Source organism: Parus major, chromosome 1 (genome assembly GCF_001522545.3).
Source record: "Parus major isolate Abel chromosome 1, Parus_major1.1, whole genome shotgun sequence".
NCBI classification, from domain to species: domain Eukaryota; kingdom Metazoa; phylum Chordata; class Aves; order Passeriformes; family Paridae; genus Parus; species Parus major.
In genome coordinates this window covers 111,116,517-111,137,976 of record NC_031768.1, presented here as the reverse complement: position 1 = coordinate 111,137,976, position 21,460 = coordinate 111,116,517, and the positions used below count along the sequence as shown (strand labels likewise).

At 38.4% G+C, this 21,460-nt stretch overlaps 2 protein-coding genes across 9 annotated transcripts in view; one reads left to right on the top strand and one right to left on the bottom strand.

The window, feature by feature from the left end:
* The first annotated feature begins 181 nt into the window (after positions 1-181).
* The window catches only part of ARL13B (ADP ribosylation factor like GTPase 13B), a 33,359-nt gene continuing 12,080 nt past the window's right edge, over positions 182-21,460 (top strand). For 4 of the 8 annotated variants that reach the window (XR_001521763.3, XM_019006751.2, XM_015628608.3 and 1 more), the window contains exons 1-3: positions 346-2,841; positions 4,347-4,413; positions 6,227-6,476. Coding sequence is in view for 6 of the 8 variants with exons in the window: in XM_019006751.2 (XP_018862296.1) it covers positions 2,617-2,841; positions 4,347-4,413; positions 6,227-6,476 (542 nt within the window). In the remaining 2 variants the exon portion in view is untranslated. Of the gene's footprint in view, positions 270-345; positions 2,842-4,342; positions 4,414-6,226; positions 6,477-21,460 lie in introns of those variants that run through there. The other 4 variants (XR_001521765.3, XM_015628633.3, XM_019006755.1 and 1 more) reach the window with 3 other exon arrangements.
* STX19 (syntaxin 19) lies at positions 10,111-19,959 on the bottom strand. Its single transcript, XM_015628667.3, has 2 exons — positions 19,658-19,959; positions 10,111-11,529 (listed from the first exon to the last, which is right to left on the bottom strand). Exon 2 carries the CDS (start codon positions 11,397-11,399, stop codon positions 10,521-10,523), a length of 879 nt encoding a protein of 292 aa, XP_015484153.1. The 5' UTR covers positions 11,400-11,529; positions 19,658-19,959; the 3' UTR covers positions 10,111-10,520.

Genomic DNA, 21,460 nt, shown 5'->3' with positions numbered 1-21,460 from the left:
CGGACGCCATCGGCCGTCTCCCGGGGTGACGGGCTCGGTGTCGCGTCCCCGCGGCCGCGGAGCTCCCGGTGCGGCCGATGCTCGGCCCCGCCTGAGCGCCTCACCGGGAGCGGCCGAGCGCGGCCGGAGCGCGGCCGCTGCAGCCCGGAGCTGACGCCGGTCCCCGCCGGCCGCCGCCGCCGTGGCGGGGCCGCGCCGCGCGTGGCGGAGCGCTCCGGGCCGCGGGCCGCGCGCAGCCGTTGAGCTGCGGGGCCTCGGCGGAGCCAGCGGTGAGCGGGGCGGGAAAGGGCCCGGGGGAGGCGGCGGGGGCTCGGCAGCCTGAGGGCTGACTCTCTCCTTCCGTATCAGAGAGGGGATTCTGTAGAAAGCATTAGGCTTGTAAGCTAAAAAACCTCTTCCACAGGGGGAGAGACGAGCAAGTGACACATGCGTGAAGTGGAGCCGGGGTTTTAGAGTTGCTGCTGCTCTCTTGGAAATGGGAAAGGAAGGTTGGGAACGTGGCCACAAAGTGCAGAAGCTCCCTTGAACTTCTGGACTTGTAGTAACATCTTTTCACAGGAAATGTGACGGTCCTAAAGCTGTTCCGCACAAATATTTGAGTACTTCAGGCTTTCAGGACGTCACAGTTGTCCCTTGCACCTCATTTAGCTCTTAACTACAATTCTGGCAGAGGGGATGGTGTTCACATGTCTTTGCTGAGTGTACCTACTTTTCTGCTCAGTCCTTCGGTTTGCTGTTCAAAATATAACACAGTAAAGTGCCCTTATAACTGACATTCAGACAAGGAACATTACAGCAGGAAGTTAAATAATTAAATTGTGTGAGGAGGGTCAGCCGTAAATTATTTGTTTACCTGTGTTTCCAAGAAAGGGAAAGCTTGGTGTGACTGAAATAAAATCTGTATTGTAAAAGCGTCTTCCAAAGGTGGTGAGCTAAATGTACTCTACTAAATGGTGTGCAGGCTTCACTCATAAGTTTGACAGGTTTCTGGGCTTGTTGGTTTTGTTTGACCTCAACAAGCTGACAGATGTAATATCTGGAACAGGTTTGAGATGCTGATGAAGCCTATAAAATGCTTCTCATATGTTCCCTACATATTTCAGAGATCCAGTCTCTCCAAACTGGCATATCAGGATACGGATTTGCCTCCCTACCATAATATTTTCAGCAGTGTTGAATGTCCTTTCCTCCTAGAGTGGTTTGTTTCCGAAAATTTTTATCTATTTTGTCAATTCCTGCGCATCCCCTTTTATAATTTTGTATTTAAACAAAAAAATTCTTTTGCTAGGGCATAGTTACTTTCTGCTTTTCATTCTTGAATAAGTTCTTTTGATCTCATGAATCCCATCTGAATGCTCTAGGCCATATATAAGCTCAAGAGCAATTTTGTGTCAGTTTGCAAAGATAGTCTGTATAAAATGGGATGGGAATTGTTCTGTGGGGATGCTCAGGCATTGAATATGTTACATCTTTGTCATTTGACAAAATGACAATGGCACATTTTGTTCACTGAGCTGTTACATTTTGTTTTCTAGAAATTCGTGTAGCTCTGTTCTCAAAGTGAGCTTTGTTCAGACTTGCTCGTGGGTTGAGGCACCACAGCCCACTGCATGTGGGCTTTTTTTCTTTTTTAAAATGATTTTGTATTCTTCAGAGCTTGATTTTAATACTTGTAACAGTTGTAATCATCTTGCTCTTTTTAGGAACTTCTCTACTCTTCATACACTCGGGTCTCCTGTGGAGAAGCTGTTCTCAGGTTCTAGTGGATAATGGAGTATAAATGTTTAAAGAGTATCTGCTGTCTGCTTTGGATGAAACCTGACCTATTTCTGACACTGAATGACAGCAGATCCATGCAAAGGCATCCTGAAAATGAGCTTCATAAGATCAGGAGGAGTTCAGTTCCTACCTCTATAAATTATCTAAGCCATCACAGTTTATTAGGATTGCTGTAATCTTTAATTATTCAATTTATGGGATAATTTAAAATTACATTAGTGTGAGGTTAGTTATAATTTAAAATATGAAGGGAATTTTGAGATACAAGCTTTAGAACACCTACTATGGTAATCCTTAAAAAGAGAAATATTCTGTTTCTTTCTGCGTGAAGAGTGGAAAGTGGGATTGTGGAATGATGGAAGTACTTGGTGCTTCTATTTAATTTAGGGACAATTACTAGATATCATTGGCAGCACCTCAAAGTACTCACAAGACAGCCACAGTTTCCTTGCTGTGGGATCTTTTTGTGCAAAAGAAATTGGCAGTTAAATGAATACACTTAGCAGGTAGAGATGTTCTTTGTTTGCTTTTAATGCCTTATCCTGTTATGTTCATGTAAGTCTTACTCATGCTTGAAATTGCTCCTTATTCTCTGTCAATCAGCAGGGCTGTGGGACCTGTTAGTGAGACAAGCACTGAAATTTTGTAGCTGGATGTGTCTTGCTCCTCTAACTTGAAAGTTTCTTTCTGTGCTGTGGCCTGGCATTATTATTTGGGATAAGTAGTGTGTGGTGACTGCCCAGATCTGTAAAAGGGGGTGTGGATGAAGTGTGAGGGGATGGAAAAGGGAAAGATAACAAGACTGAGCAGCCAATTCTGCTGCCTTTTTTGTGCAGGATGCCTAACTATGTTATTGTTGATTTGGTTTTCTTTTTTTCCCTTTTTGTTTCTAGGAGTGATAAAACCTTGGCTCTGAAGTCTCTCTGCCAGTCTCCTTGGGTTGCTCTGGCCTGCCCACATTATTCCTGTAGCTTTGGTGGCTCTGGATGGCTGATGAAGAGAGATGTTCAATCTAATGGCCAATTGCTGCAACTGGTTAAAACGGTGGAGGGAACCTGTCAGGTAAACATGGGAAAATATTTTATATTTCTCACCTTCCCAAGTGTGTTTCACTTGTGTTTTATTCATTGTTTCATATTGGATCACGTCCAGCCTCTCACCCACCAGCACCCCCAAGTTCTTTCTCCCCAGGGCTCTTCCTCATCTGCTCACCCCCCAGCTTGTGCTGATGCCCTGACCCAGGTGCAGCACCTTGAACTTGCTCTTAATAAACCTCCTGATCTTCCCATGGGCCACTTCCTGAGCTTGTGCAGTTCCCTCTGGATGGCTTCCCATCCTTCACGTGTGTCAGCCTCACCACTCACCTGCAAACTTGCCGAGGGTGCCCTCAGCACCTTTTCTGTCTCATTAAGGAAGATACTAAATAACACTGGTCCCAGTATGGACCTCTGAGGGGCACCACCAGTCACTGGTGTCCATGGGAACTCTGAGCTGTCACCACTGCCCTCTGGCTGTGACTGTCCAAGCAGTTCCTTACCTACCTACCAGTCCATCCACTGAACCCATCTCTCCAATTTGGACAGAAGTCCAGATAAATCAAACCTGTAACCCTTCCTTTGTCCACTGCTCTGGTCACTCCATCACAGAAAGCCTCTAAGCTGCTCAGGGTAAAGTTTGTTTGGTTTTTGCCTTAGTCTTCCAGTTTCTGCATTTTAAGATTCTAAAGTATAATTTGTTTAATTTTGGGTTTATTTTCTCAGAGTTTTCTTCCTCTTCTGAAAGAACTTGTATAAATTCCACTTCATGTTTGATACCATTACAGCTTTAAGTCTGCAAATAACAATGGTTTTTAGAATTCCTTCACTTCAGGGTGTATAAAATTGAGCAAATTAATTTGACCACCAAGCCTTTGCGAATAGGAGGAAGAACTGAGTTATACACCCATAAATATGGTTTTCCTGTGGCTTTTAAAATCCTATCCTGCTAAAAGTATTAACCTGTATACCAGTTTGCTAATAAATTGTGCATTCCTAGCACCACTGGTTTACATATTAACAGTCTAGAAACAAAGTCATGGTGATTCCCACCTATTTTGAGCATCTGGTGTTGCCTACACAAGTGTTGTATACTGTATGGTGTTGTTCAGACAGACTGATGGAGACAGAAATAATTTTCTAACACAGGAAAAACTTGGAGGCACAGACAGGGGAATGCAACTGCAATTACAGAAATTGTTAAAGGGACCATGACCACACCAAATAAAATTTACAGTACCGTGAAATTAAATTGCAGCAGGCAAGTACAAGTTGAAAGCAGAATCATTGTCTCATGTGAAACTTAGACCATGATATGAGACTTTTCATTTTATACCTTGTTCTACCATTCTGTCTAATCAGGTTAAACACCAGACACACAATGGGAACAATGCCTTGGTATTTTGATACCTCTTCTTTCTATTATTTGGTGGTAAATCTGCTGTGCATGTGTTTAAAAAATAGAATAAATTATTTGTAGCTAGAGGAAAAAAAATAAATCTCTCTTTTTTTTTTCCCTCCTTATGGAGGAAGGTGACACTAATAATGGTGGGTCTTGATAATGCTGGGAAAACTGCTACAGTCCGAGGAATTCAAGGAGGTAAGTGGTTATTTTATCATCCAAATGGAGCAGTGAGAGTATCACTCCTAATTTTCAATCATTTAAATTTGAAAATATTGCTTCATCTCTTAATGTATCTTTTCCTCCCATGTTGAAAGAAAATATTGGTGGTTGTACATTCAAATATCACATATATCACATCTTGATACAAACATTACAATGGACAATACCATCAATGGACTTGATTGTTTTCTCTTTTTTCTTTGTTTGCATGTGCTGAAGTTGCTTTCAGGTGGCCATTCCAGTAATGTGCATACAGAAGTAAACTTTTATGTAAAAATCAGTGTTGTAAGTAAGTGTATATATAAGCAGAAAAGGTTTAAAAGAAGGAAATTGGTGTGTATAACATTAAGGATGGTTTTAGTGTTACATATTTTTTCTCATTATTTATAATCAGAAAATGATGATAAATTGCCACTAAGAGACCACTCGATTTTGAAGGGTACTTTGCCCTGGCACATGCAGGATAAAATTTGAGATAAAACTTGTGCTTATGAAAACAAAAATTCTGTATTTTTTTTTTCCTCCCCTTGTGGGATTGTCTTTCTAAATAACTTTCATCTTGTGCAAGAACAAGAATTTACTTACTAGTGTTTTGACAGACTTGGAGACTCCACCTCGAGTTTGTTTACTTGTGTTATGCAAGTTCACAGACTTGCTACAGGAGTGTTTCATTATTTAGCATTCCATTTGAAAATCACCTTTACTATCTTTACAATCTGAATGTAACAGTTCTATTACAAGTTCCACTGTCTACAGAACAGTATTCTGTTCTAGAAACAAAATCTAAAAGTTCTATTTTTCAGGGGAAAAATTGAGATAAAGATGTGCATTTCTAAAGGGAAATTCAAGGAAAAGATAGTTCAGATTTCTTTGAGTGTTTCCCAGGGCTTAAATGTCCTGAAAGCCCATCTTGGCTGTCTTAAGGGTAGGAGCAGAAGGCTGGTGGGGATTCAGTTTTTGCACTGCTCTTCAGAGCTCGGTGCTTTTAGCCAGGCCTTCATTTTTTTTCCTCTCAACAAGCTGAATTTTACATATTTCTCTTGCCTTGTGCTACCCAGCTGCATAAAACAGAAATCAAATTATCTCAGCCCTGCAGGCACAGCTTAGTGGTGTGAGGTGAGTCCAGGCTTTCTTTGCCCTCAGGAAAGGGAGACAGCAACAAAAGTATTAAATATAAATCTATCATTTTTTTAGCATATTGCATGGCAAATTAGAAAAAAAACCAAATAGAAATAGGCAAACAAACAAAGACTATAAACTGGCCTTGAATAAAGGGAATCAAATAATTTACATCACAGAAAAACATGGTATTAGTCATTTCATCTTGGCCCTTAGTTTGAACTTCTGAAGCTGTTCTGGCAACCATGAAAGATAAAAAAATTAATTTGGCAGAGCACAAGGGTTCCCAGGTCATAGTGCATTAACTGTTTTGGTTGTTTTCCTTCTCAAAGTTGGATTACTACCATGGAAATGAGTGGAATTGAAAATGCAGTACAGTAACCATCACTGCAATGGACTTGTGGTGTGAAATATTTAAATCTGCCTTTTGGGCCCTTCTCTTTTCTCCCCACTTCCACTCCTCCAGTGCTCCTATCTAAATTCAAGTAACTAGTTGAAAGACTATTTAATTTAAAATCCCCTGAGGAGAGGGAAAAATCTTCATTTAAGCAAAAATGTGGTCAGCAATATTTAACAGGGAGGTTTCACTCCATGTTTTTAAAATGCAAATTTTGCTACACAAATCCCACTATAAAATCCTCTTTAAACTGAAGGCTTTCTTCTTTGGCAGAATCTCCTGAAGATGTGGCTCCAACCGTTGGGTTTTCCAAAATTGATCTTAAACAGGGACGCTTTGAAGTCACCATCTTTGATTTAGGAGGTGGAAAGCGAATTCGGAATATCTGGAAGAATTATTATGCTGAGTCCTATGGTGTCATATTTGTGGTGGATTCCAGTGACATTGAAAGAATGGAAGAAACAAAACAAGTCATGATTGAAGTTTTAAAAAGCCCTAAGATAGCAGGAAAACCTGTGTTAGTGTAAGTAATGTAATAAATGTTCTCCTAATAATCTGAAATGGGGTGAATTTAGTCCTAAAGAACTATTTCTGTTGTAACTAACACTGCTGTAGCTTTAGCACTAACCAATATTACAATTAGTTTTATGGTTGTATGTTTTACGTAATCCTTCTCAGGGATATTTATATCTCTCCTCTTTCATTAGCCATGGAAAAATACTAAGGTGGGGTTATTTTAACACTTTAAAATTCTAGTATTACTTGAAATGCTAGGTTAAAAGGCTTTAAAAATTTGGCATGGCAACATGATGTAAAAATATTGTTGCTGTTTATGCCTACATCAATTAATTAAATGGTAAATGGTTGATTATGTTCAGCACTAGTGTGATCTCTCAGCAATAAATGTCTTGTACACTTAACACATAGTGCTGCTGATACGTGATCAGCAAAATCTCATTAAAGGAGGCTTGCTTTAATTGCATTGGACACGTGCTTTTTCTCTATTTAATAGGGTTTGTAAAATATTGGAAAGAACATATTTTATTAAATTCCACACCAAAAATATTTGATAACAAATACTCTTTCAAAGTTAAAACATAAACTCTGAAAGTTTAAAATGGTTTATAAAGTCAGTATCTTTGTCTGGTGAGCATAAGACCTCCATAATGCATTAATTGCACAACATTCCAGTGCTATCTATCATAAAGAATCTGTACACTTAAGAGGAGAGGCCTCTTATTTTTAAGAAACAGTGATGCTCTGCTGGTTTGAAGCTGAACCTGCTTAATTGTCCTGATGAAGTGGAGGGTAATTCAGCAAAGTAATGGTGTATATTTTGAAAATAGATTAGATTTTACCTTTCATTGCTCTGAATGTTAGTGGCACAGGGAAGAAAATAAAGCAAACATAGTTTAACTCAAATGTGTTTTGAAAATGCAGCTATGACAGTGAAAAACTGTGCTGTGTTTTTTTAACTAAATACATCTTTATGGGGGGGTTGGGTTATATTTTGGTTTTGTTTGCTGGTTTTTTTTGGGTTTTTTTTGGTTTTTTTTGTAGAAATCTGTGCTCTAATCCTATAATGGAGTTTGTTTGGGTGGCTGACTGGATGTATAGAGAACTCTCACTCATTTCCCTGGATCTTGATACTGCTTTTTGATCTTTATCAGTAGCTAACCAGAAGGCAGAGTGTATTTATTAATTTCTCTAATGGTGACTAACCCGAGTTTGTTGATGTTATTACTGTTTATTAGATTAAACATCAAGCCTTTGATCAGAGTTTGCTTTTGCAGTGTCCCAGTTCTCTGGAGGGATCCAGTAGTTCTTTGGTTTATGCTCCCTGTGTGACTGCCTCTTGAGCTAAGAATTCTCTTCTGTATTGTCAGATTTCCAAATTTATGCTGAAAGTTGGCCTTTTTTTAATATTATATTAATTTTAGTGTTCAGATTTTGTTTGTGGGTTTTTGGTTTTGTTGTTTTTTTTTAATAATGAGATACTTGCTACCCATGGAGTATTAAATTCTCTAATACCTTGCCACATTTTTAATTAGTGCATTTTAATCTGTGCAGAAGACTCTGAATTGCAAAATGTGGACATAAAATTTGTGTTAAATACTCTATTTTACAGAAGTATGGGAATATGAGAAATCTGATGTTCAGTGTGATTTTTCTTCTACAAATTTAATTGCTTCTCTCCCATATTGTTATTTATAGCTGCCCAAGGAGGTGTTACAGAGTCATTTTAAGACAATTTTCCTCAAGTGTTGATAGTATTGTCTTGTACTACCTCTTGGTATAAATTAGAGATGTTAAACTTGTCATTTGGGTTTTTTTTTTTACTGTTCAGTGTTATGACCTTATTTATGTTTATGGGTAAATTCTTCTGGCAGCATCCTCAAGACTTATATAGGTATGCAAGTTTAAATTTTCTTCACTTAGGATTACTTTTGTCCTTTCTTTTATCAGAAAGGAGCACACAGACATCATATTATGCAGGCAAATGCTGGTTTTCTTTGGGATTATTTGCATTTGTTTGGAGTCCTTGGTTTGGTTTTGGGTTTTTTTTAAAGTTGACATAGAGCATGTGCAGGAGGAAATGCAAGTCCATGTGCTGTGACTGATATTTTATACCAAGGAGATTTTTGAGTAGGTATTTTGTTAGGAGAAAGCTACTTTCTACCTGTTATTTTGCTGATAAGGGATTATAGCTATTAATGTTTCAATTTTTTTCTTAGAACACTTGCAGCTGGGCTTTAATTGGTTTGGTTTTCTGCGTATTTATGTAACCACTGAAAACACTGGAAAGTTATTTTAGTGATTACTGCAAAATTTCTGCTGCTAATAATTTTGAATGCTTAATATCAAATTCAGTGTAAACTTTATCTCATACTATTATTTCATAGTATTTGTTTTCAGGTAATAGTACCCCCTGTCAAGGAAAAGGTTTTCACAAGTCTTTCTCACTTTCCAGTTCTTCAGTGTGTTTTATGTGTTTGGCCTGTTTCTAACCAATTTACACCTGGAAATTACTTATTCAGGCAGCTGTTTTCCCAAGTATTGAAACTTGAATTTTGAAAACTTGAGTTTTATTCCATGATTGAAAGTACAGCTCTTGTTTATTGGCTAATTTCTACTCTGCCCGTGGAAGATAAAGGTATTTTTAACATATGCAATTAGAGAGTATTTAATGAAATAGTTTCAGTAGTGTCATCATTTAAGTTTATTTTTTGCTGCTACTGTGTAAGTAATTTTTTTCCCTTTAAGGTTCAGATCTTTGATTGTATTTTGACAGCAGTTAATTTCAGTTGCAGTTTTAATCTGGGATGGAGGAAATCCAACTATTTCTAAATATCACAATGTGAAAATGACTTGATAGCAGACTATATTTTTTTCCCACTACATGCAACTAAAAGCATCCAGTTCACTCAGTGTTTTGCTGAATTGCAGTGCAGTTTCTTATGCCTTCTCTGACTACCCAAATAAAGTGGTATTGTTTGTGTCCTTGCACAGTGCAAGGCAGTTCAGGAATACATTTCTGGTTTGCTGTTTGTTTTTAGTGTGGAATTCCTTTTTTTAATTTCTTTTGGAAATAACTTTTTGTGTCTCTGTTACATTGCTATTGTCTGTTAAATTGTATGGAGAGCTATTTCCCACTCAGTTCCAAAAGGAGATGGTTACAGGAGGTTCCTTCCAACCTAAATAATTCTCTGGTTCTAGAGTATGGGGGAGGAGTAGGGGGTGTAAGGATGGAGTTCTATTTTTTATTTGATTTTTTCGTTAATTTTTGTGCTAGCAAAAGTGAGACTGCAGATGTGACTGTGTATTTAGGTAAGACAGGCAGCATTAAGAATGTGCCTTGTGAGTGTGTAATTAAAGATCTTATTCCCCTATCCTGCTAGGGCTCTCCCTCTGGAGCTGAATAATATAAATATGTCTGTGTCAGTTTATGAGAAGTTTATGAACTCTTCCTATAGAGGTAGTATTGAAACATTCCTGGTAAGTTTTCTGACCTCTTGTTTGGTTTAGGCATCCCATTCTGGATTGTTACTAGTGGTGTCTGCTTCATGTGTGGATTTGTTTTGTAGAATTTCAGATTCCTGGGGAAAAAAATGATTTAGAATTTGAGCAAGTAAATATAAATGCTAAAAAAACACAAGACAATTAAAACTACTTGTTACTATTTTGTGAAAAGTAGATAAAACATTTTTATGAATCCTGTCTTTGAGATTAACAGTATTTTCAATGCTTCCCAACAGCACAGTTTGTTGCCACACTGTTTTAGGTGGAAGAAGCAAACTGTACTTTAGAACTTCTAAACTTTGAATAAGTTCAGAAGAACCAAAAAGCGTCACTTTTATCCTTTGATCCTTTCCTGTAGTTCACGTGTTTCCGTGAAAAGCGTAAAATTCTTTACTCTCTTTTGACAAATGGATGCAGTTTTTCCTGAGAGCTGTGCTGAAGGGAAGGTGGGAAGAACAATTAAGCAGTTGAGGGATTCCAAGAGTGCTTTCCAAGGTCAGTTTGGTGTGGAGGAACCATTGGTATTTCAAGCAGTTCATTTCTTGTGTCATCTGCAGCACGGACAACACCAGCAGCAAATGGCTTTGCAAGGGTTTCTTTTTTTATACCTGACTGCAAGCCCAAACTTTTCTTTAGACACTTGAGTATATTCTTGAGTGTTGTTCATGCAGATTTCTATGTTATTGATCATCTCCCCTTGCTCCTCCACCAGAACTGAGATCTGGATAAAGAGTTCTTTCACATCTTTGATCTGGTTCTCCAGATTGATCAGTTCTTTGTGTCTCTGCTCAATCTCTGACAGCTGAGCTTTAGTAATCTTGACTTCAGTGAGCAGATTTTCATTGAAGATCTCCCATTTTCCTTGCTGGAGCATGTCATTGACTTCCTCCTCAGACACCTCTTTCCCAGCTACCTCAAGCTGGCGGAGGATGAAGGTCCTGCACTTGTCCTGCTTGGCAGTGATAGCCTCGTTGTAGGAGAGCATGGCCTGCAGGTAGCGGTGGGACAGGAAGGCGTGCTGGGCTGCCAGGATCCTCACCGTGGCTCGGGCTGGCCCGTGCTCAGTTTCAGCTTTCCTCACTGCTTTTGACAGTTCATCCAAACATTTGCGTACGTGTTCTGCTTGAATTTTGATTTCTCTTGCTATGTTAGATTCCTTTTTGAGAACGCTGAATCTTCTCATTGAAGACACGAGGCTTTTTTGTTGTTGGCTGAATTTATTGACTTCTTCCACCAGATTATTAATTTCGTTCTGAAGCTTCTGGATTTCATGCAAGTGCCTTTCAGTTATGGGCTCTTTTTCATAAATAATGGCCTGCTGTTCAAACTCCTCCTGCTCCTCTTCTTGTACAGTTGAACCATTGTTTTCCCCAGCTATCTGTAGTTCCTTAGCCCTCAATTTGAGCTCTTGCAGACGATCTTTCATGGTTTATGTGGTCAGGATTATTTCCTGCGTTTTTTGTTAGGTGCTTTTTTTTTTGTTACGTTTTTTTTACCCCTCTTGCAACACAGGAAGTTAATTCCAGTGTCTTTTTTGTTTGGTTTGTTTCATTGCACTGTAATCAAAATGTAACAACAATCAATGTTAGTAGTTACATGTATATATGAAAAGCAGTTTTAGAGTTTAGAGCTATTTCCCTCTGCACCAAAGTAAAAGTTGCAATGAGTTGGAAGTGGGGAGTATTCTGAATAAATTGTGATTTGTAGCCCAAGGCCATTTTGTGGTAAATTTGAGCACGGAACTTGGACCAGAGAAGTGTGGAGAGGACTTTTATTTTGGGGAGGAAGAGAGGAGTAACTCAAATTATTTTATCGTTACTCTTTACTTGATGAAAACTAATCTATAAATATTTTTGGAAGTAGAAGTGAGTGGGGCTGTTCCATTTTTGGATTCTGAGTATGAAATATTTGTTTTCGAGATTGAGACAGACCTTGTAAGGAATCAGCATTATGGCATTGAATTTAGATTATTAATTTGGCCACACTCAAAAGCCTTTCTCCATTTTCCTTGCCTTTCCTTGCCTGGAGAGTTAGATAGCAACTGAAGCAGTTAGCTACAGCAAAACAGAACAACAGGACTCTCATCATTTAAGAACTCTAATAATTTAGCATGAAAATCAATTGATTTTTTATGTTTGAGTTTTTGTGGTGATGAATCCATATCAATAATGTTGCAGCATGAAGGTTTTCTAAGCATTCTTTGAATTACTGTTACCTACTCTTACACTGTCATTTACATTCTTCATAAAATTGATGCAAATGTACATTGTGAACCCATTGTGAACCACAGTGAGCTACAATTCAGTGCTGTTTCTTATTTAACAGAAAGCAGATAGAGTTTTGTTTTATTCCCAAGCTGTTGTGCAAGCTTTACTGGAGAGATAGTTAAGAGCAAGATATTTTCTAAAACACGCCCAATGGAAACTAAGTTCAACTATTTTTAATCATAGGGAAGAAGGTATTTTTCTCAAACTCCATGTAAATTATTTCCTTGGACTGTGATCAAGAATGGAAAATTTCAGTCAGAAGTAACATGTTCAGGACTGAAAGATTATGGGATTTTTTACTTAGGGTCTTCTGGTTCAGTCAGATGTGTGTCTTTCAAAGGGCTGTTCAAGCATAAAGGTTAAACAGCACAGTGTTATCTCCTGGCTGTTTCAGAGCTTTTAGGGCTGTTCTCTGAAACTGCAGCATTAAATAGGTGCAACTCTTATTTAACCCTGATTCTAGAGATTTTATTTTTTCTTAGCAAGCAAATGTACAATTTCTTAATAGTATCCAAAAGATGCATTTTTAGAAGCTGCAAAAGGTCTATACAGTACCCTTTCAATATGCAAATTTCTTTTATTTGAACAGTTCCAAATGATACTGCTGTGGTATCTCTGCTCCCCTATGCATATGTAGTCTCTAAACAGATTTTTGTGTAAGTCATGTAGTTGAGCACTGTGGACATGTCTTCACAGACTTAAATCTGGCTTTCTGCAGGAGGATTAGCTGAAAAACAAAACCTGAAATTCTTCATAGGTTAGTCATGAGAAAGAATGTTGATATTCTACCCTAGTGTGGATTTTCCTTACTCCTTTTTTACACCATAATATTTGAATTTAGTGTTTGTTGATTCACATCGAGACAATCCCAAAAGTCTGGCAATCATTAGAAGTTACAATAGTGTGCTCAGATTTGTGATCAGACAAGAGTGCAAGTTATTTATTGAAGAACATTATTCTGGGGTGGGGAAGATGCAAAATTTATAAATTTCATGACAATAATGCCTCTACATTGCTGAACTTTTCAGTGGATGTCCCCATGGCAGAAGTCAGGCAGTTTCTCCCAGATAACATTCTTCAGGAATGTTCCAGGGCTGCTTGCTACCAGCAGGGAAAGTTCAGCTGGGGGCATGTGAAAGGACCCGAGGCTCTAAACAGGGCTTCAGAGAAGTGACCTGAAAATCTGTTCTAGTCCAGCCTCACACATCTGTTGACCCATTAATTTAGCAGGGCTGGGCAGACCTGGGATTAGGTGCAAGTTCTAAGGGCACCATTAATGCTTGTGCTATGAGGAGACAAGAATTTCTTGTATCTAAGAGAATTGGTGCATTGCTCTTGAAATAACTGTGTTCCTTGGGGCTGGAGGGAAGAACCTCACAGAACTGGAAAACAAATCTGCAAATATTGTTAAATATCAAAGGAGTGAGCAGAAAATACTAGAGATTTTTTTTTTTTCTTTTTTAAAGATCGGTCTCTCAAAAGACTGGAATGTAAGCAATTGAATCTTAGTTTCATATCTTCTCTGCTGCTGGGCTTGCCTTCAAAGCCTGCTACTGAACAGGCTTGCCAATAATTGTACTTGATTATACTGGCAATTGGAACACATGCTGGTTTCAAAGAAATGAGGATGTCTCCATGACAGAGATAACCTTGGAAACTGTTGGCTTGGCTTCTTGAGTGTTCCACAACAATCTCTGTTCATTTACTGAGTCCTTGTTTTGTCCTATGTGTTTGTATATAGGGGTACATCCTGTTTTTCTTTTCACTGAGATGAAAGCACTTCATTTTCCTTGACGTTTTTGTCAGTAAAAGGAAAACATGCCCATTCTTTATAGTGGAATAAATGGAGTATGTGGACTGAAAGCACTCCAGTGACTTAGTGTGGCCCCTACATTCACTGCCCATTGCAGTTATTATCATGCAAACCCATTGGTGATTAAGTTTTTTCTTCTTGAAGCATCTTTATATATAGCTATAAATACTTGTCAGGTTCAGAAATGCAATTTTCACATCCTTGTCAAATATATTTTAAGGGTATTGCAAGAGTCTTTGCCTTCTGATAACTTGGCTGTGTTGTTCCTCAGGAACAGGGTTATATGAATCTCTCCATTTAAACAGATGCTATTTGTGACTGGAGAAGTCTTGATAAAGACAATTACCTCAGCACACTGACTAGGGGAATCCTACTAGCTGGACCACCATAAGAATCTGTCATGATGATAAAGTAAGTCCAAAATTCAAAGATAATGAGTTTGACAGAAATGAAATTTTTTGTATTATCTTCTCAACTCAAAAAAAAAAAAAAAAAGGCTAGTTGAAAGGTCCACTTGCTTAATTGCAAAGCAACCACATAGAATATTCTTCCACCTGTCTGATGAATTTATCAGTAGACCCAAGAAACATGGAGCCTACATCCTAAAATAAGATTTGGGCTACATTAAGTTAAAAGACATAATTGGATGGGTGAAGTAGGAAAATTAATTGTGTGGAACTCTTTTGTTTCTAGTTGTAATTGGGTTTAATGGCTTTTTATTTGGCTTTGCTGGATTGTTTTATTTTTTCCTCAGTCCCCAAATTAACCCCAAAGCCTCTTGTTTATTTTAATTTCTGCTTTTGTTCACTAGATCTTGGTTATTCAGCACCTTGATTAAAATTCCTGACAGCAAAGGTGCTGTTTCTATTTGATCTTTTGATACAATTAGCCACCTTACCTGAGTTTTAACATCCTGCACTCTCTTCCAGAGAAGAGGACTTGCAGGCAATCAAGAAACAGAGTCCTTTCATTAAGAGCTCTTTGAGATGGATGATCTGTGTTCTGGCTCATGCTGCCTTCCTTACCTGTGCTGAAACTTCTGGCTTTTTGTTTGTTAGTAGTTTTTTTGTTGTTGTTGTTTTGGGAGGGTTTTTTTGTTTGGGTTTTTTTAAATGATTGCACCAAAAATAAGGGTAGGTTTGTTTTCCTGACCCTTAGCTATGAGTCAGTTAAGGGCACTGGGTAGACAATGCTTTCAGGCAACATGTCCCAAAGGAATTTCATGTTACATGCAATCCTAAGCTCTTTTTTTTCATTTTTTTTTTTTTTTAATTGTTATTTTTTATGCATTTCCAAGCTGCAGTGAAATTACATTACAGCTCTGTCATGTGTTGCCAAGAAACCCATCTAACTTTTTTTCTGAGCACAATGGCAATGAGTAAATCTTGGTGTCATACTCTGGAGCTTGATGACTGCTTAAGTGTCTTAAGTTAGCAACAAAAAATTAGACATACACTATTTAAATGAATATAGTTTAAAATCCTTATAGTAGTCTTAGGGGAAAGCTGGTGTTTTGTGTAGAAATGCAGTTTGTGCTCTCTCATGTTCTCACAAGGAAAGGAAGAACTTGTTTGGCGTTGTTCTGGAATCTTGCCCTGTTACTCAAAGATGCATCAGAAGTAACTAAAGTATCTTGCTATAAGTTTCATTTATTTTCTCCTTTGTTTAAAGAGTTTCCTTTAACTTAAATACTTTGTAAACTAATGTGCTTAAACCAAGGATTATGAGACACAAGGTGATTGGATGAAAATACCCCCTTAAGCATCTCTGTTGTAAAATAAGTCCTTGGCAAAACATACTTAAAAATAGTTGTAAGTTCAAGTTTCTGTTTGTGGGAAGTGTGGGAGTGGTTCAGCAAGAAAATACCAAAGGCAGAGAGCTTACTCTGCCTAAAAATATGCCACAGATGAGATGACAGTGCAAAATCAGTAACAGTTTCAGCAACAGGGATGATCAAAACTTCTCTCTGAGCATCCTGTGCCAGAGTCTCACCACTCTCACGGTAAAGAATTTCTTCCTTCCTAGCATGTGACCCAAATTTTTCCTCTTGCATTTAAAACACTTCAGCCTTGTCCTATCACTTTGTAAAAGCTGTCACAAGACTTCCAGGGAAACCAAAATTACCAGTATGTACAGGAATAGAATTGCTGCATTTGAAGCAAGGTAGCTTGGGAATTCTCTAATTAGTGTGAAATGGATTGTGGGAGGTGGACAAATGTGGGTATTGAGTAAAACCAAGAAATTCAAATGTAATAGAGCAGACCTGAGTATTCAAAGAATTTGTAAGGTGGGGAAGAATTAGGCTAAAGTTGCTGGAAAAGTGTAGCCAGATCATGCTGCTCTGGAGTGAGTTTTTCAAGAAATATGGAGAGGGGGAAAACAGACTTAAAATACTTTTAAATATTCTTGGGCCTTTGACCACAAATCTGTAACACAGTCATGTTGTAGGAGATGTAGCTGTCTTGTGTTGGTGTTTTGCTATTCCTGAAGTATTTGGTTCTAAGATAGATGCAATGAATCAGCTGCAAATCTGAGCTTGTTCCTTGGAGTTTTGAAATCTTTGTTATGATTGTGTGGCTGCAGATGTAGACTTGAGGAAAAGCATCTACCAGCATTTCTATGTCTGCAGACATTCCTGCTGATACTTTGGATAATAGGAGGTGAGGAGTTCATGCTTTTGCACTGACATAAATCCCAGTGAGGGTGAAGGGCATTTCACCTCACTGACAAAACAATGATCTCACTCTACAAGTCGCTTAGTCTGCAGCTAATTCTCTGTAATTGGTAAGAACTTCATGTTTTGATGGTGATTTTTTCACTTGTTTAATCAGAGATTGGCTGTCAATAGTGCTCTTTAAGAGTCCTGACAAACCTAGAGGCTGCAGAAACCTAGAAAGAAAATCATCATCTCCTCTGCCCAAAGATCACCTCGTTAAGGTCCAAATACTGATATATTTTAATTCAGTATTTGCAAATAAAATAGGAGCAAGAGAAAGGGCTGCAGGAGGATAGAGTACAGGTGGGATGGCTTCTATTTAATAAGATATATAGTTTGAACTCAGTAGCTTTGTATTGCACTAAGTGGTGTGAGAGATTTGTCTTCCTGACAGTAGAAGTGCAGACTCAGAATTTGTGCTGTGCACCATCCCACCTGCTTTACATTACCATTTCTTCTCTGTCAGACCACAGAACTGCCTATCACAGCCTTGGAACTCACCTATAATAAATGTAAGGTAGGATTTTTTAAAAAAAACATACAGACAATTTGACTATACTTAGTTTGCCTAGCATTTGATATAGCAAATTGAAATAGAGTATAAGAAAGCAATTAATTTTTTTTTTAATCTTGTCTAAAAATATATTGTTATATCATTTATTGCCATTTGTTTTGGAATTACACATCTGGAAGCTGAACATAACTTGCTTTAGGTGAGCTCAGACATTGTTGGCTGCAGCCTGTTTGACCAAGAGGTGGGATTGAACTGATAGCAGAGTGTGTCAAGAAACATTTTCAGTAAATAGGAATATGATTCAGACTTGTGGTGAGAATGAGGCCACTTAACAAAATGAAACAAATTATAACTGCTGATGTTCTTGTGACATGTTCAAAAGCTAATATGAGACTGAAGTTGCCTAGAGATACTGTAAACAGGAGGAGTTTACAATCTTAGTTTTAACTGTTCTCTTATTTGTGACGTGGAGGAACTGTCTAGGGAAAATGTTGACTTTCAGAAATGTCTCCTACAAGCTCCCTGAAATTGCATGAGAGCAGGGCAATAATCTTGTGGTACTTTATTCACTTTCTTTTAATTATAGTTCACCATACTACTCAAAGTACTGTTTTGCATGAGAATTGAAGGCATGAATTGAAATAAGTCCATTTATTTGAGAAAGAGGCACGTGTCAACCATCAAAATCTACTGATTGGTTTGTCATTGCTGTCAGCAACCCAGAAGGGGCAGGGACTTGAAATGCTGAAGAAGAATGTGCTTGAAGGTCTGTTAACACTTCCATTTGGAAGGCACTCTGCAAAAAAATCACCTGATAGAGCAGGCTCAGAACTTCATCAAGACTGCCTTCCATGGGCCACTTGAAACTGTTGGTCTGTTCTCCTATTTGTTAAAAGTATGAGGAATTCTGTTTTCCATGACTTCCTCAAAAAGCTCGTGAACTGCCAATAATTGAAGAAGAAGGAACAAGCAAAACAAGTCACTTATTTTTGCCTGTGTGTGGGTCAGGAGTTTGACTTTCATGGATGTTGACATGAGCAAAGCATGAAGAGACAAAATTTTTCATGCTGCATCAGCTGAGGCCTCATTTCTCTGGAATAAAAACATCCTTCTGATGGCTGCCCACAGGATTGCCCAAGAAAAAGGTTAATGGATGAGAGAAAAAAACTCCAAAGGGAGAAAGGGTAGAGCAGCATTTTTAAATAGAAGATTCACTGTAGAGGGAAGAATATGGCATTGTTCTTTCCCCTTCTTTAGACTGCTCTTAATTTCAAAGCTTCTGTCTTTGCTTTCCCAGCTAATTCCATCCCTCAAAGCTATGGCTTCTTGAAGTATCTTAAAGACTAATTCTTGATCTTAGGTAAACCATTCTCATAAAAATTCATTTTCCTGCAGTTTCTTTCAATCATGGGGGTAGTTCTGATGCTGTAATTTTGACCTCAGGCATCCTTTGCTCTTCATTAATTTTGATGGAGACTATGCAGATCTGACCCAAAATGTTGGGGTTGTGATCACTGATTCTGAGTAAATATAACCCCAAAAGTAGCATATCTGGGACATTTTTACAGATCTTGTATTTCAAAGTAAACTTTTAATACTGGTTTGGTTTCTGTTGGGGTTTTTTTCCCTCTTTGCTCAGTAATGGAGATTTTATAGAAAGGTCAAGGAACTTCCATAGCATTCAGACTTTGTTTTTCTCTGGCAGAAGTGGCTTCTAAAGAGAAATATTGTTGCTGAGCTGTAGATGTCAGTTGTGCCAATGCACACATAACACTCCCTTTTCACATTGTTTCCTGTGACTCTTAAAGTTCAAAAGCTCTCAAGTTGCTTAGAAAAATCCTACTTGATCTAAAAGCAGTAGGTGCCTACTTTATTTCTTGCATGAGGTACATTTGTTACACTAAGACAATTCAAATATACTTTATGTGAAACTGAAATAAGCCAAGCATGATTTTATAGATGAAAGCTTCTTACTCAGCAAACTTAATATGATAAACTAACAGCCACTCCGCTATGCTTTCAAGTATGGTTTGATATATACCTCCTACAGGTTTTTAAACATGAAAAAATTGCTATATATGAAGTTCAACTGACTTGAAAGATTAAAATGAAGGTCTGTCTTTTAAGATAAGTGATGTATTCCCTAAAGAAAAGGTTTTTTTGCAAAAAACTTGCCTCAAACCCTGGTGGCCCTGTGCAAGAGCAGCAGAGCTGTAAGTCCATATTCACCCACAGAAATACCTAACTCTGCAAAGCAGACATACATACATTATTTTTATGTCTTGACACTTACACACATTTCCATTCTAAGCCCCACTAGAAAGTCTTTTACTGATATTTGCAAATTTAGAAACATTAAGAGAAGAATATTTACCTCTGAATCCTGTGATGGTGGCTTTTATCCTTTACACAGGAACTCCTGAGGTTGAGCTTCAGTGTAGTCCCAAAAACATTTTTCCAGAATATTCCCTAAGGAACGTGTCTTGAGTAACATTCCCTGAAGTATTTCCTTCATTCTTCCTGCTTCTAATTCTTATATCGTTGTCCAAGTGTGATCATCCTCAGGAGTGGTAGACTGAAACTGCCTTCTGCCACTGCAGGAGACAGGCAAATTGATTACTTTGTGCCTGGGGAATCTGGTTGTGCCTGTTTGAAAGCCAGCCCTGCTGGGAGGCGGATCCCTCTGGAGTGCCAGCAGCAGGAAGTGCCTTGGAGCAGCTCCCCTTAGAAGCTGCGAGTGGAGCAGTGCCTACCTTGGAAGCACAAGTGTAAGTGCAGGCTTTGCTTTCTTCTGTACCAAAGCATGGAGGGAAAAGGAGTTTTTGAGGGTAGATGGACCTGTTCATGGGGGGGAAAAAAAAGCCTCTGCAGAATAATGCATTTGTCTACAATATCTTAAAAATACTTGAACTCCATTTAGAAGTTTGACCTAAAGTGTGAAGTGGGCAGGGGTGTCCAGCAGTAGATGGACCTCAGCAAAACCACCTCAGTTCCTGGGAAGATTAGGCACAGACAGCTATTTGGATATGTTGCTTTTCCAGGTACAGCACCTCAGCCACATTTTTGGAATTCAGTCAGTATTGCTGCAGAGAAAGTGGAAGCTAATTGACCAGAAAGACAAATATGACACCTTTCAAGGTGTTTGAGATTAAAAATCAGCAGGTACTGCAAGCTGTGGAATGTTAGTGTCAAACTGCCACCGAGCTATGCAGTTTACCAGCATTTCATTCTGCTTCAGCTGTGCTTTGTAGGGTGTGCAGAGCAAGAGCAGCAGAAATAGTGCAGTTATTTAATCTTCAGGTGAGGGAGGAATAGGCTGTGGCAACAAACACTGCTCAGAAATACTGCCTTCAGTTAGATCTAGATGAATTGACAGCACTGCTGAGGAATGCTTTTTGAGACTAAGAGGCAGCACAGTAGGATTTTCAGACTAACAGAATAGGTTATGTGGGGGAGAAAAAAAGTGAAGTTAATTGTTTCCAGTCTTTTAATTACTTCCTTGCATTGCATCTCAGTTTTTCCCTGGTTTAACTTTGGTTTCATAGCTAAATACTGAGGGGATAAGTCTTGTTCTAGCTGGTTGATGAAAAGAAGCAGTGCCAGAGTTTTATAAACATATTGAAAATACCACAGGTTCTGTATATGCATTGAGCAGCGGTTTGGGAATCCCTGCACTACATCTTACAAAGCACTGTAGAAGTTCTCTCTTTAAGAAGTGGGAATTCAGTATCAAGGAAGGGCAGGGAGCTTTGTGCTCTCTCCAGCTCTGCAGGTTAAGCCAGCAAAGTTTTGATTATCAGTAGGACATAGGGATTTTTATCCTCAGGATGATGATAAATAAGTGAATGGTTTGAATGGTTTGGACCACAAATAGTTAAGAATGGTGAAGATTGAGAGAGACTGGACATTTGAGAAGCTGCTTTTCTATGGTCTCCTTCATAAACAAATTCTTGAAAAGGAAGATGAAAGATTAGATAATGAATCGTAGCTCATGAGGGTAATGGTGACAAAGAATATGGGGGTTTGGGCTGTAGATGCAACACAGCTTTTTTTTTTAATGCTTTTGATGCAGAAAATTCTCTTGAGAGTAAAATAATTAAGAACTGAAGCTTTCATACTGGGATTCTGGAGAATATGGAAGAATAAGGTCTTAGATCAAATTAAGGTGCTGACAAGT

What these genes read in the sequence shown, in the direction of transcription:
- STX19 (XM_015628667.3), bottom strand. Translation starts at nt 11,399, where the DNA reads ATGAAAGATCGTCTGCAAGAGCTCAAATTGAGGGCTAAGGAACTACAG.